A 17,751-nucleotide genomic window follows, 5' to 3' on the forward strand; every position below is an offset into this window, starting at 1 on the left:
ACCACCCCTCTGTAATCCCTGTAAAATGAGCATCAGTTCCATCCTGGGGCCTTCTCCCCATCCCTGTCCCTGTGGACACTGCATCTTTCAGCTGCTGATGAGGCTGGACAAAGACTGAACACTTTGTGTGACTGGGTTAATCACCTAACAATTGGGTAAAATATCTCAGGATATTCCAGGGCATTTTGGGGTTTCAGAAGGAAAAGGCTTCCTGGGAGATTTCTATCCTGAGGCTCCTGAGGAATTTTTGGGAGCACCTCTCAAGCTCTCCCCATCTAGGAGGTCACTGCTTTTGTAGCTGCACATTTCCATGCCAGAGTCCTCTGCCAGCCCCTGGCCCAGGGAGGTTTGTGCCCTTCTCCAGGCTGCAGTTCTGGGTGGATTCAGCACTCACAGGGAAGGTAATCAGGAAAAAATCATTCAAGTCTAAACAAATTTATCACAGAAGATGTGAGCGGTGGCCACAGGCCAAAATTATTTGCTAAAAACTTGAAGAGCCTCCAAGCTGGATAAACAGGAGGGTATTTCCTGAGGACAGGAAGGAAATGGCTCAACTCTGTCATACCTTCACCTTCCCACAAGCTCTGGCAGTCTAATTGGCTTTCTGATCCAGATGGACACCCAGAAATCCTGATTAGCCATTGTTCCCTTTCTGTGCACTCAGCGTTTCCTGAGCTCTCTCTGCCATTCAGCTCCTCCTTCTCAGAGGAGCCAGCAGGATACAGATTAAGGCATGATTATATTCTTCTCTAACCTGTATTTTAGGCAGCTCTCAGTGCCAATCCCACTATTTCTGCCATTGTGCTCCTACGTGAGGTGAGGAGTTATGTGAGTGAGGATGGAACAGAGCTGAAAAATGTGAGTGTGCTTGAGAGAGCTGAGCCTCTTCTCTCCTCTTCATCTCTCACCCCTCTGCCTGCCTGAGAAACTTAAACCAGACCAACCTCAGTATTCAGATTCCACACAATTCTTCCTCATCACAGAACAATCACGAGATGTTCAGGAGCTAAAACCACCTTTCAACTGCTCAGCCTTGATGGCTGGGGGAGGTCAGAGCAAGGTTCCTCCAGCTCAGCAGCTCCTCTCTGGCCTTGGCCAACAGCAGGAGCTCAGGGGTCAGAGATAAGAACAGAACAAGCTCTGAGAGCAGCAGTGTCAGGGACATCTCAGGGTTTGACAGCCCTGCAGAGGCTCCCTGAGCTCCCCTTCCCAAATTGTCACATCCTTTTGGGATCCATTGATACTGTCAGTGATCCACTGACACCCACCTGTGACAGCTCCAGCTTCCTTATGTGAATAAAAAAGCACTTTCCTTTGCTCTCAAGTTTCAGCTGATGTCTCCTAATTTGGAGGTTATGAAGAATATTCAGTGATTGTCCCCTCTCCATTGTGACATTCAGCCTTGTTTCATCATGCTCCTTTTCTCCGTCATCGCCTTTCAAAAGTGACAAATCCTGGTCTATTTTCTCTCCTTGGATAAAAGCTGCTCCACACCTTTGATCAGAATTTTTGCCCTTCTCTGTACCTCTTCTGGATATATTGCTTCTTCCTCTTCTGAGATGGAGCAGGGGAGGGGAAAACAAGAACTGCATGCAGAACTCAAGATGTGAGCGCTCTGTGGATTTATAAAGTGGTAATGAGGGTTCTTGTTTTATCCTCTATTTCTGTCTCAGTAATTCCTATGATCCCTTTTGCTTCTCTGACTGCTGCTGAGCACTCAGGCTTCAGAGCACACTGAAATGTGGGACCTATTCTTTATGAGTAGTTTCATGTCTTTTAATGAACTCTGCTGGTCTGGGGGAAAATGCACAGCCCCGACCTATCCACACCTGGAGCAATGCCCAGGGTGACTGGCTGGTGGGAGGGGGAAGATGCTGGTTCTCCAGGATTTCAGAGGGCTGACAGCATGCACTTCCTCTCATCAGATGTTTTTCAGGCATTTGAACCCCAGCTCCACACAGCAGCTGTGTGAGGTAGGTAAGAATCATTAAATGGATTTCACAGATGGAGAAACTGAGACAGAGAGATTTGTCTGATTCACTCAGAAACTGTCACAAAGCCAGGAACAGACCCTGAAAATGAGACCTGGCCTCCCTTCCAACAGCTGCTGCAAATGAAGGGGCTGCTCCAGGGACTGTCCCCACCTGGGCCTCCATGGCCACACAGTGCCTCAAGTCTCTGCTCCTGCAGCCTGGACTCTTTATCATGCTGTGGAAAACAGGAGTCCCTGCTCCAGTAAGTTGGTGGCAAGTACATGATCCTGTCCTATCCTCTCCTATCCTATCTTATCCCATCCCATCCTCTCCAGTCCTAGCCAGATCTATTCTTTCAGGCCAGCAAAGGAAGCCAAGAAGTTCTTCTGGACTGTGCTTTTTTGCAGCAACCTGGGACAGTGGAAGGTGTCCCTGCTCATGGCAGGGGTGGAACTGGATGAGCTTTCAGGTCCCTTCAACCCAAATCATTCTGTGTTTCTGTGATCAAGCACAGGCAGTACCTGGGAGTTATTCTGGGAATAATCCTGGGAATTGTTGCTGTTGTTGTTTGTTGGAATCCTGGATGCTGAGAATGTTAAACTTTGTGTGCTGAAAGGCACAGGCCCACAAAAGAACATTACAATGGACCTGAGGCTGGGGAGAAGGCTTCAAAAAATTGATTGATAACACTAAGATTACAAGTGTGTAGTTGGTTAGAAGTATATAATATCACAAGGTAGAGAACTTAGAGTTTGGGGTTTTAGAATATACAAATAAATATGAAACAAGATAGAGGTTTCAGGGAAGAAGCAGGTTCTTCTTCTTCACCTTCTTCTTCCTTCTTCATAAGTTTGGGTAGTGTTTTGTAATTGCACAGCAAACTCTACATTACAGGCTTCAAGAGATCAGTTCTTGAGTTAAAAAATGAAATAATCTAAGTATAATTTCTTAATTGAATAGTCTAGTCTTAAAAGACCTTATAAGAAAAGATAGTTAGCCATTTTGTGCCTTATTAATGAAAGGCTACCAAAGTCACAGTTGTGAGGCTGTTTCACAAATAAGAAATAGCAAACACCTGAGTCCAAACGTGAATTACTGTCTCAAGTGCCTTCAATCCAGACCCAGAGAAGCTGATAGTTGTTGGGCTGTGAAACAGGTTTGGTGGAGTGAATCAACAGGCACAGAACTCTTATCACAAACTGTTCCCACCCATGGACACTCTGTTTACCAATCTCAGCAGTGAAACGGGCACAGAATCTGACATTTCTCCTCATCTGATCTCCTACTAGAACAGAACATGCACTGCAAAGGAAATTTCTGCAGTTTTGTACTGGGAAAGCTGCTGCAGAGAAGGAGCCTGATCCTGTCAGCTTGCACTTGGGGACTTGTCTGCAGCAGAGCCAGGACAATGTCCCTGCCAGCATCTGCTGTCTTGACATGTCTGAACCACCTAAAGCTGGGAAAGGACTCTGGGAGCTCCACAACTGCAAAAAGAGACCTCTGGAGAATACAGAAAAGACTTCTGATGTGGAGAAGGGCATTTTTCTCTTCATTTCCAGGTAGCTCTGGGACAAGGACATCAACACAGACCCTGTCCTATGAGGTACAAATTTTCCCTGTGGACCTTGCAGCATTGTGATCCTTTAACTAAAATACTGAGAGCTCTGCACTGGATTTTACAGGTTTAAATTCTGGATATGTTTCACAGTGAGAATGACAGATAAATGCTGACTGTTCATGCAAGGGGATTATTAAACTTTTGGAAGATGCTGGGTCCATAGTGAAGCACCCAGAAAGCCTCTCTGTGTGGGAATAAGCCAAAGGAACCCTTTCCACTAGAGCAAATGGGTCATTCCCAGAGGGAGAGGGGTGCTGGGATCAAACTCTGCTCTCTCTGCTGCTGTCTGTCCCAGAGCTCCCTTACAAAAGCCTTGACAATGCCACTATTGCTCAAAATGCAAAATCAAGGGGAAAAGATTCCAGCTACTCTTGCTGTTTGTAGATAAATTAAACCCAGAAAAGGCTGAGACAGCTGGAAATCTGACAGGAAAACTGGGTTTTCTAGGGAGAACCTAGAGCCAATTTACAGTTAATTACTGTGATTTGGAACAGCTCTGTGAGTAAATACCAGTCTCTGATTGTCCAAGTAAGGAAGATAATTGTTTCCTGAGCTGTGTCTGTTGTGAACGTGAAATTTTGTCAGCCCATTCCTTTGTCAAACTGGAAGAGGTTTGATTTTCAGCAACAGGAATCTGCTACTCTGCTGTTAACAAGCAGCTAAAATCCAAAAGCTGAGCATCCTACCTGCCATAAACACAATCACTGAGCTCCACAGCCATGCATGCTCTCTGTATCACAGAATCTTTGAGCCCCTGGTTTCTAAAGCCACCTCTCCCAGTGCTGAGGCTGCTGGACAATGAGTGATTCCACAGCTGGCAAAGCAGTGCTGACACCACTGCTGAAACAGTTTGGAGGACAAAGAAGCCTGGAAAGGCACTGGGCACTGCCAGTATGAAAATGTGCCAAGGAATGGGCACAGAGAGAGTGGGCAGCAGGAGAGAAGGGATGGCCCTTGGAAAACCCCCCAGAATTGTGTCATCTATTCTTTGGGTTTTTTCTCTTCAGAGCAACTAGAGGGAAAATGATTTGTAGGGATTCATCCAACATTTGAAAAAGAGATGGAATATGGGGATTATATCTGTTGGAGAAGCTCTCTAAGATGACTGAGTCCAACCACTCCCAGCACTGCCAAGGCCACCTCTGCCCCATGTCCCCAAGTGCCACCTCCACTTGGATTTTAAATCCCTCCAGAGATGGGGACTCCACCACCCTGGGCAGCTGTGCCAGACCTGGACAAACCTTTCCATGAGGAAATTGTTCCCAAAATCCACCCTGGCCCAGCCTGAGGCCGTTCCCTCTCCTCCTGTCCTTGTTCCCTGGGAGCAGAGCCCGAGGGTCCAGAGCAGAGCCACAGGGTCCCCCCTGATCCCCCTTTTCTCCAGGCTGGGCCCCTTCCCCAGCTCCCTCAGCCCCTCCTGGGGCTCCAGCCCCTTCCCCAATATTGGTTCATGCATTAGAAGCCAAGCCAAGCACTCAGGAGCTGCCACACTGCTGAAACCTGGGCTCACCTGAGTCCTGAGCAGGCGCTGAGGCTGACGGAGGAGCCGGGGAAGCCCTGGACCTGGCCATGGTAAAAGCAGTGACCCTGTGCAGGAGGAGAAAACATTCCACTGGTCACAGATGCCCTTGGCTCCTGGCTTTCCAGCCCTTGTATTTCAAGGTGATTATCACTCTCAGGCCACAGCATTCAGAACCTCACTGACAGCACCTTTCCTGTCCCACCAAATATTCCTTGTGCTTAACAGACCAAAGAGTCCTAAATGAAAACCTTGGGTGCTCCTAAATCCCAAAAAGTTATAGGAGGTTTTTTGTTTGGTTTTGTGCTCTTATTTTCTGAAGGATCAATAATGTTAGATTTGTATGGCTGACCCCTTTTTCCTGTGACATCTATTTAAAGCTACAATAATTGAACATTTGATAATATATTATTCTAATATTTTTATTTGATTTATATTATTTTAAAATAATCAGATTAAAAAATCAGCTGCTGCATTTTACTGCTCTCTGTATAGACTCCTATTTTTATTTAAGGGCATTTAAATCTGTGTATCCCAATAGGAGGTAGGTATGTGAAAAGAGAAATATAACAAAGCCAATCCCAACCCTAGAACTTGAAATAAAAATCACAAAGTAAGTGAAAGGGAAGGGAAGCAGGTTGAAAAGGAAAATTTTTATTGAAATACCAAACCAAGAAGCTGAATGTTATTAAAAACAACCAAGAATAAAGAGGGGGCTTCTATTTTGAGAGACAACATTCCAATTTCATTTTGTGCCTAGGTTATTATATTCCTTTAATAATCCACTGCTTGCAAAAGGCACCCACAACAGAGGCTTTCTAAGCTCATCCACATATCTGCCTGGAATCAAGGCTAATTTTATTGCTGACTAAAGGTTATATTGCGTTCTCAATAGCACCTGGAAAGTGAAAACTCTGCTGTGCAAGGCTCCCATCTGATTAGTGCAGAGGGAAGTTATCAGTGCTGCAGCACTCCAGCCATCTCCCTGTGCCTCTCATGGCTTGGCTCATTATTGCATTAATTAACCTCTCCAGGCTGGGGCACAGTTTCCACTCACTGCAGATTTCTTAAAAGCACCTTGGTTTTGGTGAAGAAAGCCACAGTCTGGGCAAGATGCAATGATTCAGACAGGAATTTTCTGCTAATAAGTTTATGCCAGGAATAATGTTTGTTTGATTTCCAGCACGAGCAAGTGAACCCAGAGCAGCCAGCTCTGACTTCCTAAACACAAATCTCAGTGGCTTTTGGCAGTGGAAGAAACGACAGGAACAGGGTGAGAGTGTTTTACTCTTGGGTATTTTTACCAACCCTCATAAAGAGTCAGCAACACATTAGCAGAGATAAAGCCACAACAGAAGGGAGGGAGGCACAGATTGAATTTTTTGGGGTGATGACTTCAGTCACAGTTGCTATGGATGTCAAACTTTCAGTCTGGGTGCACTATTTCACTTTATTTCAGTGTTATCAGTTCCATGCATCCAGTTGAGAGAAGAAAAATCAATGCCCCTCCCACTCAAGCACTGAATCTTTTATATGCTAAAAGCAAAAAATAAAACAGGTTTATTCTCATTGCCTAAAGCAAGCATGAGGTGAAGTTCAGAGCTCCTGAGAAAGAAATCTTTGGGTTTGAACATCACCAGAGCTGAGCAGAGGCTCAGTGAAATGGGGAGGGGAGCCAATATCTCACCCCACAGCTGCTGCTGTGGTCCAGCTGTCTTTAGCTAAGAGTGAATTATGGCAAAGGGCCTGATTTCTTTCCCTCTCCACATACAACTTGTCATTTTATTAACTCTGAGCTCCTGGTTGTGGCCCATTTCACAATTTCTCTGAGATCCAGCAATGCGATGCCAAAGTTCAATATCGAAAATGTAAACTTATCAGAGCATGGCTGCAACAGGACTGGGAGAAAATTGATTTCTAGCCCAGTAATTCCACTGAATTGCAGGATTTTTTTCTGCTATCAAATCTTTTTATTCCTGCAAACTAGTATATAAAATGGGTGACCCCTTAAAAACAAATAATTACCGAGGCTGATCCATCATACTTAGAGCAGTACTCTACCCTTGCTTGAGATCATTTAATAAAGAGCAGCTTTTGACAATTTTCCAGGTGCTATAAATTGAAAAATAACCTAGACACTGACTCGAGTGCTAGAGAACTGCCCAAGAGACAGCTCCACAAACCTGCCTTGACCTCCAGGCAGAATTTGACTAAGCAACTTTTCAATGGAAAATCGGATTTGGTTTCAACTCCAGACTGTATTGATGTCCTCAGTGAAGAAGAGATATAAAAACAAAATCAGAGACTTGTCTTTTCTCAGCTGTATTGCAGCATTTAATGAAAAATGAATGCACTGAGCTCTCTTTTTTAGGCAGCAAAATGCACTGTCATTACTAATCATGACTTACTTTGCCATTTTGCTAACAGATATTGTATTTTAGCAAGGAAAACCTGTCATTAGCTGTACACAGACTCCTTTTAACTCAGGTAAATCTCTGAAACACTCATGTGTTTCATTTATTTCTTTTTACTTCCTTCAGGAGCCTCTGCAGCCTTCCTGCTCCCAAAACAAATGACTATTTTCTCCTGAGCTGATTTGGAAGGAGATATGAGCACCCAGCAAAATGAAAGCCCTGAAAGCTTTCGAGATGATTGCTTTACTTGGGGTGTCTGCAGCTATAATAAAGATGCTTCTTCAGAAGTAAGATGTTATGCAGAGAAATAATTCCTTCCTCTGATCCCAGCAAAGCCTGTTATGGATGGGAACACAAAGCATGGTGTCTCTGCTGGCAGTGTCAGTGAGTAAATACCATAACAGAGCAAATACTTTATGGGACTTAGGCAGATAAAAGATAAGCTTTGTAATTAAAATGGCTTGCTGCATTATTTCTAATTAAGGCATTCATGCTGTCAGAGGACAAAAAGCATTCCTGCCTTAAGGGGATTTTATTTGTAAAAAGCAGTTTTAACTGCTTCTTTTAACAAGCCATATTTTGTAAAGATCCATATTTATACATGCACATAAATACACAAATACAAGTATAAAGTACATCCACAACACATTTATGGCCTGGATTAAAAAAAACAAAAACAACCAACACCTTCCCCATGATTTCCCCAGTGAGGAAAGGCACTCAAGCCTTCCAACCTCTGACATGAACTTTTGCACTCTGCAAATGAGATATTTAGGGGCTTTTTTCCCCCATACAGAATGAGGATTTTTCTCCATAACTGATCAGCCATGACTGCCACAATTATCACATTTTAATGGGTCTATTTCCAAGAAGCTGAAAAAAAAACCCCTCACAAATGTTAAAAGCCCAGAGCTCGCCTTTAAAGGCTGCCTCTAAAAATTCATGTGTAGGATCAGAGCAGTCACAAAGACACTGAAGGCAACAGTAAAAAAAGAAAACCCACATGTGGAGCTGTTTCATCCCAGGTCTCAGATCCTGGCAGAGGCTATTTTGGATTTTAAGGATGAAGCATCACCTGTAGCCAGGACAGGCCAGCCTTACCGTGAGGTTGCGTGTGAGAACCACGTCAGTGCCATCCTGCAGATAATGGGTCTCTGTGAAGCCTCTGGCCAGCAGGCCCCTGGAAAAAACAGAGCACAGGGAACATTGAGGCCACCTCACCTTGAATTTACCCTTCAGTGGTGCTGTTTGAGATAAGGATCAAAGCCAGGCATTAAGGATTCAATGGCTACGGGGAATCTGGGAAAATGGAACTCCAAATATTGAAGCTGCAGGACACGAACACTTCCTGTGGTAATTGTGAACAGACTACAACTTTCCAGACTGCTTTCTCTTCCAAATGAGGACTCTGTGCCAGCACATTTCAGTGCTGGATCTTCCATGTAATTTTCAACTCATTCTAGGTTAAATCTGGGGAGATCTGGGGTTTAGAGTATTGTTAAGTAATGGTGGTTTGTTGAAAAGGAAAATGTTTTCCCTGTGCTCCTTATTTTTCCATCTAATCTGTTGTATTCATCAGCAAGTGACCACCCAAAGACTAATTTAGCACTTGGTGAGTGAAACAAACTCCTCCTTTTGACACTCCAGGGAAAACACTGCATGAACATCACAGAATTTACAGCACTGGATTTACCCTGCTCATCTGAAAGGATGGAAATGGAAATTTAATGATTTCACAGGAGACTGTGCAAGATCATGTCTGGGACGAGGCAGTTTGTTCCCATTCCCTCCACACTTCCCCTCCTGCCTTTGGCAACAAGATAAAAAAATGGGACTTGCAAGTGTCGTTTTCCAGGAATCTCCAGGGAGGGGCTTGTGTGTGACAACCACGGAAACTTCTCTTTTTGTAGGAACTCATCTCAGGCATCTGCCTCTTTTTTAAAAAATTAAGTGTTGCTATTGATCTGTTTTCAACTCCTTATCTAAAGAGCATTTCTGACAGAGTCTGGAGGAGGAACACTCCTTCCCATTTACTCCAAACAGGTTTTGGGTTGTGCTCCTCATCACACCCTTGAGTTTGGACAACATTTCTGGTGAGCTGCAAAAGCACAGTATAGAAGGAGCAAAGAGATAAATGCCACCATCACCTTCAGAAAAGTGGAGAGTGTGGAATACCAAAAATCCCTGTTTTCCACAATGTCCATTCTGTCCACATCTAAGAGGTGTTTCTCCCTTGGGTTGTTCATTGGAACAAACCAGGCCCTTTCTTTTATTTACAGCTGGTAAATGCTGCACCCTTGCAAATATTGGGGTGGGAACCATGACACAGTCAGGGTACACATTTCTTGTGTTTGTATAAGCATTATAACTGCAGCATAAACACACATTTAATTTTCATTACTGATTAATTTGCAGCACATTAATATCCAGTGGCTCCATCAGGATCTGGTTGTGCTAGGAACTCTACAAACACTTATTGTGGAGAAAGCCCAGCTTTAAAAACCTCTGGAAAAAAGTAATAACGAACAAGACTAAAACCAATAAATAAGAGGAAAAAAAAAAGAAAATAAGGAAGTGGCAAGACAAAAAAAAAAAAAAAAGAAAAAAAAAGAATGAAGCACCAACACATTATAGTGAGCATTCAAGCAGAGATTCTCACATTTAACTTTTAATTTTTCAGCTTGTGGGAAATATTACCATATTAATAGATAGAGGATGTTGAAACACTGCAGCATTTGGTGGGTTTGTAGGAACTGGATCTCAGGCAAGCACCACACCCACAGCAGGATTTGGGTGCCCAATCAAACATCTCATGTTGATTTAGATACACAATAATAAATCCCAGCAAGCAGCTCCACAGGGACACCCGTGGGGCCTCAGAGGACACTTGGCTGCAGTGATGAACTCACCTCTTGTGCCTGCAGCCCCCACCAACCCTGCCAGGAGCAAAGAGGGCTCAACCCAACAGTCATGGAATGGTTTGGGTTGGAAGAGACCTTTGAGGTCTTCCAGGCCCACACCTTCCCCTGCGCCAGGGTGCTCAGAGCTCCATCCAACATCCCTTGGGCACTGCCAGGGATCCAGGGGCAGCCCCAGCTGCTCTGGGCACCCTGTGCCAGGGCCTGCCCACCCTGCCAGGGAACAATTCCTTCCCAAAATCCCATCTAAACCCACCCAGTGTCAGTTTGGAGCCACTCCCCTTGTCCTGTCACTACCCTCTCTTGCAAGAAGTCCCCCTCTGTTTCCTACTGTCTCATTATGACCAAGAGCAGGTGCTTTCATAATTATCATTATTTATCTAACACTGCTAACTCCTGCACTTGGCAGGCATTACCTGCCTTTGTCAAGGCAAGATCTTATTGCTGAAACCAACAGAGTTTCACCGTGCAGCTTTTGGAAATGGGATTCCATCCAGGACAGGGGAGTGAGTTTCATTTAATGGCACAAAAGTACAGGCACAGGTAACAGATGTAGGAGAAGGGCAAAGTGATTGAGCAACTTGCTTTGTTCTCTGCTGTTTCCAAGGTGTTTGACAGCAATGATGATAAAGGTGACCTTTCTAACGCTGTTCTTTCTGCTCTAAGGCACAGATTTAGAAAATACTTCACAGATCTGTAGGTTTGAACACCAGAAGGGATTTGTGATCACCTGCCTGCCCTGCCCCATTACAGGGGTCATCTGACCCAAATTTATCTACTGCTACAGTGACAGGGAAGGAACCAGATCCATCTTCCCACTGTAAAGAGCCCTTGCCTCGATCTCCCATGAAGATGGAGCTATCACAAACCTGGCAGGATTTTAACTAAGCCCAACCTAAACCCACTGCACTTTGTACCTGTTTTAACTGTGCCAACATTCAGTTTCCAGCCACTGGATTGGATCTCACTCCCTCACATCAGAGCTTTATTTTTGTTTGAGTCTTCCATGGAAAGCTGTTCCCACTAAAGTGAGGAAACGTAGCAAGTAAACAAATTCCTGGTGTCAGCAATGTCCCTGTCAGGATGAAAGTTTGGTAGAGATCCTGAAAATGCTGGCTGAAAGGAAGAATTCCCAGTGTGAGCTCTAAAAGACTGGTGAGAGCCCCAAGATGATGGAATCCCACTGTTGGACTGACCTAAGGAAAGCAAAAGAATCTCCCAATGTGGTACACAGAGCTGTGGATCCCAAGGCCAGGTTGGACATTGGGGCTTGGAGCACTTGGGACAGTGGGAGGTGTCCCTGCCATGGCACTGGATGGGATTTAAGGTCCCTCCCAACACAAACCATTCTGTGATTCCATGATATCAAACCATGGCAGTTTCACGTGGCACTGGGAAGAGAAGAGAGCTTTGCAGGGCTCTGCACCAACCCTCCTTCAGCTGGTAACTCAGACATCAGAGCTGAGCCATCTGCTCTGCTGCCACAGCCCTGCTGCTGCCAGCCTGACACTGAGCCAGGCAAAGGCTTTCCCCACACCCACAGGGTGAGCACCTCTGAGATGCTGCCAGGGAGTCCAACAGCTCCTGGCAGAGGAAGGGGCTTTTATCCCCACTTCATGTCCACTATCCTAAAAGCTGTGTAGCTGGCTCTGTAGGGTTGTCATGGACATGTTTTATGAAAAATCCTTTTGCTAGGATTTTTTCTCCTGAGAAGCTGAAGGGCCTCAGAGGAAAAGAAAAACAATAATAATCTGCTGCTGTGGAATGCAACAGGTGCATCTTTGATTGGTGTCATGAGGTTGTTTTTAATTAATGGCCAATCCCAGTCCAGCTGTCTCAGACTCTCTGGTCAGTCACAAGATTTTATTATCATTCCTTTCCTTTCTATTCCTTTCAAGCCTTCTGATGAAATCCTTTCTTCTTTTCTTTTAGTATACTTTAATACAATATATATCATAAAATAATAAATCAGCCTTCTGAAACATGGAGTCAAGATTCTCATCTCTTCCCTCGTCCTGGGGACTCTCAAACACCACCACGTTGGGTTGGTGCCCAGGGACAGCAAGGAATTTCTTGACAGGTTATGAAAATTAAGTGGAACAAGCACTCAAATTCCACTTCTAAGCGTGCACCACTTCACTTTCCAATTATGGCAATGATGTTTAACATAGCAAACAATCAATCCAGCATATGTATCTATCAGGTAATTTAATTACCCTCCCACCCCCCAAAGACATGCAATACAATGGATTGATTTACATTTCTGGTTTTGACCCAGAGTAAAGGAGATTAATAGAAGAAAGTAAATTAATTTAGATGGCAAGCTACTTAACCTAATTGTATCAATGTAATTCTGAAAGAGCAGGGATCAAAATAACATTAATATATCATAGAGCAATCCATCACCATGTCTGGAGTTTCAAATGTTGCCAGCTACAATGCTCAGCAGTACCAGATGATTATCAATACACTGCCCTGCATGAAAGACAGAAACAAATGCTCTGAAGAACTGCATCAGCTGCTTGATGTGAGTTTAAAAAATCAGCTGGAACAACATCACAACTTTTTCACTGATGCTCCAGAGATGCAGAAGTGCAATTCCTGAGCACAATCACTTACACACTTGGTCACTGTGTTTATCAGCACAGTGATTTTTTCACACTTCACAGAATCACAGGATACTTTGGGAAGGAAGGGACTGTAAAGCCCATCCAGTTCCACCCCCTGCCATGGGCACAGACACCTTCCACCAGAGCAGGTTGTTCAGGATCAAATTTCCTAGAGCCAAATGAACAAGTAGAAGCTTCCATGGCCCAGAAAGATAAATTTTATGCCTCCTGATCTCTGACAGACACAGAACAGGCTCCCTCATCCTCTGTAAGTCAGCAGAAAGCTTCCATGTCAGACTTGCTGAAACATTTTCAGTTGTCAAGCAAGTAACCTAAGCCTCAGAGAATATGATGAATTTTATTTCAACTTCTAATCCTCACCTTCCTGGCCCCCCACAAGGTGAAATCTGAGGTGGTTTGTTTGGGGAGGGGAAAAGTGTCCTGGTTCAAGCACATCAGATTTTTTTCCCTCAATCCATTTAATGACAGGAGTGGTAATTTAACACACTGCCTCTCACTTGCAAATGAGAAAATCAGTCTCTGCTCTCCAGGCACCGATAGATTATTTCAAAAGGTTATAATGATATTTCATCACCCAGGGAGAGTCAGACAGACAGTCACAGGAGCCAGAGATGGAAAAAATCTAGTGGATCATAGCAAGGGCCTCCTGGAAGCCAAGTGTGCCATGGATCAAAGCAGGCTCTGCCCCATGGAGCTGCAAATGTCAGGAGCAATGCTGATGCCACCACCTTCCAGGGGAGGTCACTTTGCATTCCAACAGATGTTACTGTCATGATGCATGTCCCAAAATCCAGCCTTTTCCAGTTTTTCCTAGCCCACTTCTCTCACCAGCTGAGACAACTGCTTTCCTTCTTGGTACATCTGACATTTACACAGTGATGTAAATGCAGATTATTATTATTAATGCAGAAAAAGTGCAGATTATTATCCAATTGTCCTTCAGCCATCCAGGCACCAAGTACAGAATATCAGGCTGTAAAAGAGGACCAGAACTGTGCACTCTTCATGTCAGTGCTACTCAGGAAAAATCTCAGCATCAATCATCTCAGCAGGAGCAGAGCCTGGGGTGCAGCATCACAGGGATGCCCCCCTTTGGTTACCTGGCTCCTCAGTAGTGGAGAGAAGGTGCTGGCCCCACTGACCCCTGGAGAGGAACAGAACTCTCTGTGTGCTCTGAAGGCTGATCTTCTGCTCCCCCTTGCCTTTGATTCACAGCTCTGTGCAGTCACTCTGCTGTGGGAACTGCTGTTTTAGGAAGCACATGAAATGTTCCTGTGGCTCTGTAAAGGATGGCAGTCAGTGCCCACAGAGGTGGTGCAGGGCTGGCTCAGGTGTGCCTGTGCTCCTCCCCTCCCCTCAGGGTGCTGCCTGCAGTCACACACCCCTGACCTTTACTCAGAGATTTTTCCCCATGATCAAGTGCCTGTTTTCTCCCCCACTCAAGCACTGCCTCACTCTGTTACACAAACTCTTATTAAAACCCCTCTGGCAAAGCATTTGAAACCTTTCCTACATCTGGGGGAGGTGAGGAGACTGAAGCAGGATGGTGAACAGGCAGTTATAAAAAATGTCATTTATTCTGCCTGCTGACACCAGCCTACTCCATTAATTCTTAAGTATCTCAATTCAGGTCATTTTGACCTTTACACTGAAATTAGTTGTTATTTCTTCAATTGCTGCCTTTTTTCCCAGGTACATCCAGAGGAATAAACAAACCTGTTGAACCTGCTGCCTCTGCAGTGGTGGTCTCAGGGCAAGCACTCACAAAGGGGATGTTCACAGAGGTGTTTTTCAATTCTTCTTTCTCATTACAATGTAAAAAATGAGTTCAGCATGGGTAATGAGTTTCCCATGCACGGGTACCTAACACCATTCTATTCACAAAACCATCTCATATTCTCTAAACACACCACACTCTTTCCCTTGTTTAATTATCTTAAGTGATTTGAACTGCTTTTGGACATTTTCCCATTGAATGTCTCCACTTCATAATATCCTATCTGCCACACTCCAGTGTGCTGCCACAGAGGGGCTGCAATGTCATAATTGAAGAACCTGAGAGATTGAAATTCGTGAGCTTAATTAGCACAACAATTCAGAGGCAAAGAAGGGAGTAAAATAAAACTATAATAGCTGGGAAATCAACCAAGCATCCCAGGTTTCAACAGTAACTCCATGGTAGTAGCCTGCAGCCTATTTCACATGGTCTGGAGACAGACAATTTGAGTAGATCATACACTAGATTTGGAAAATATGTCTTTGTGCTGGCACCCAGTCCTTTTGATGCAGAAATTCATATAATCCTGTGCCTACAGGAGTCCATGTTCAAATATATCCCCTGCAATGGGTGGAACAGTGCCTGGCACACTGAGAACCAGTTCTGCCAAACACTTGCTGCAGGTGAGATCCATGCTCTGGGTGATCCCTGGACAGTGTGTGGGAACAGGCACTCCCATCCTCAGCAGCTCTCTGGCCTGCTGGGAACAGGGAGAGAAGAGGGATAAATCCTTCTTTTAAAGCCCCCAAGCACCCAGTGCTCATAACTCGTCACTGCATGTGGTGGCAGCGTGCAGAAAACCCAACAAACCTGAGGAGCTGAGGGAGGAACACAGCTCCCTGGCTGGCCATCACCCAGTGATGGAGAGCTTTCTTCTTTCCTGACTGCTGGGCAAACAATCCCTGAGCTTCACCTCCCCACATTTCAATGGGCAAAGACTGAAATGAAAGCCAGCACGTTGGGGGCCTCCCTCACTGTTCTGGGCCCTCAGTGCACTCCCCACTTCCATCACTCACTGTCACATTTATGTCACCATTCACCTGCCAAAACTCCAGCATTTATTTATCACTCTAATTCCAAAATGTTGATGAAGAGACTACTGCTAATCTGTGTGTGGGGAAAGCATATAGAAGATAAATAACACTTTTCCTACAAAGTAGATGGGTAAGAACAAATAATTTCTCTAAATGGCTTAACTTGGTCAAGATGTCGAAGATGTCCCTAATGGGATGGGTTTAGGTGACCCTACACCTCAGATGGGCATTGAGGGAAGGAATAGCACCCAGGGCAGGTGTGGGGGAATCAAAGGAAGACCAGCAAGGCTCACTGTGTCTCCACACAGCAGAACTTCTCCAGCAGAGCAGGAGAGGGAATGGCAGCACTTCCATGGACTTTGAGTGGAGCTGATCAACCTCACACATCCCAAAAGCCAAACTCAAACTGGACTCCCAGCATTCCCAGGTTACCCTCAAAGACTCAGCCTGACTGCTTTTCAGAGTCCATTCTGATATCCCAGAGCTTACAGCACCTCTCCTGGAGTGCTGCTTGTGAGGAATATTTGGGATCAGCTCCCTGAGCTTCCCTGTGTGCTGGATGAACAGAAATCCTGTCACTGGGTCAGCTGGGCTGGGTGCCATGAAAAGCAAACATTTCAGGAAAGGCTCCAGAATAACACAAGCCACAAATCGTTGCCAGTGACAGAGAGGTGCTGGTGCTTATTGGCTAATGGATTTTGGATGGGAAAACACAATTCTGCAGATTTAGGCAAAGCCTGTGGGCTGCCTGCTTTGGGGAGACTTTACTGCTCGAGCTGCTCTGAGGGGTTTCAGTTTCAGGTAATGGAAGTGGCTGCAGTGAAACCCTGCAGCAACATGCCAAAAGTGAAATAATCACTGCACTCCTGCTCCTCTGCAGGGCCTGGGGCAGGGATCAGAGGAATTGCTCTGCCACCCTGCAGGCTGAGCCCAGACCCATCTGTGTGAGCATTCTGGACTGAAGACTGACACTGCTCTGGAGCTTCCTGGAAGCTTCTGGAAGGCTGCCCTTCCACAGATCTGCTCCTCACAAGGCAGTGCTGTGGCTCTGATGGAAAGCACACTTCCCAGTGCTGTGCTTCCACTAAAACTTGTACAAGATAATCAAAGAGCTTTTTGTGACATTCTGACCTTGCCTGCCCAGTACAGAGCTGGAGCTGCAGGTGCAGGGAGCCCTGAACCAAACCAAGGCTTGAAGGGCTCCCCAGGATCCCTGAGATGCTTCAGGAGCTCAGAGGCACAAACATCACAGGTTGTTGGAACTCTGGGTACTGAGAATTTTACACTTTCTGTACTGACAAACACTGATCCCCCAAAAACCAAAACACTTCACCTGAAGCCATAGAGAAAGCTCCCAAAATTTAATAATAAAACTAAGATTCTGAGTGTGTAGCTTGAATAGAAATGTGTAATATCACACAGTAGAAAACTTAAAGTCTTATAATATAATAATATATATAAAACAAGATAGAACTTTTAAAGCAGACTAGTCCTTCTTTACCTTCTTCACCTTCTTCTTCATGAGTTTAAGCAGTATAATTAAATTTAAAAATCCACATTGCAGAACACAAGTAGGTAGTTATTAAGTTAAAAGTAAAAATAATTTAAGTGTCGTTTCTTAATGAGACAGTTTATCCTTAAAAAGCCTTATAAAAAAAGATACAACTCAATACTACAGAGCTCACAGTTTGTGAAACTATAATATAAATAAAAACTAATAAACATCTGAATCCAAACAAAAAATACCATCTCACACATTTAATCCCAATTTTAAGAATAAAACCAAAAAACCCAACCAAAAATCCACAAAAAGTGGCAGACATGATGTTTTTAATGCATTATTTTCCAACATGCCAGCACTGCCTTTC

General features: G+C 44.6%; 1 protein-coding gene across 1 annotated transcript in view; it reads right to left on the reverse strand.

Moving 5' to 3' along the window:
• Positions 1-17,751, reverse strand: part of ADAM12 (ADAM metallopeptidase domain 12) — a 184,814-nt gene that overhangs the window by 70,257 nt on the left and 96,806 nt on the right. The window contains exons 4-5 of the mRNA XM_018910520.3: positions 8,626-8,704; positions 5,102-5,178 (exon numbers count right to left, since the gene is read on the reverse strand). Coding sequence (XP_018766065.3) covers positions 5,102-5,178; positions 8,626-8,704 — 156 coding nt within the window. The remainder of the gene's footprint in view (positions 1-5,101; positions 5,179-8,625; positions 8,705-17,751) is intronic.

The sequence above is a fragment of the Serinus canaria genome, chromosome 6 (genome assembly GCF_022539315.1).
Source record: "Serinus canaria isolate serCan28SL12 chromosome 6, serCan2020, whole genome shotgun sequence".
NCBI lineage: Eukaryota > Metazoa > Chordata > Aves > Passeriformes > Fringillidae > Serinus > Serinus canaria.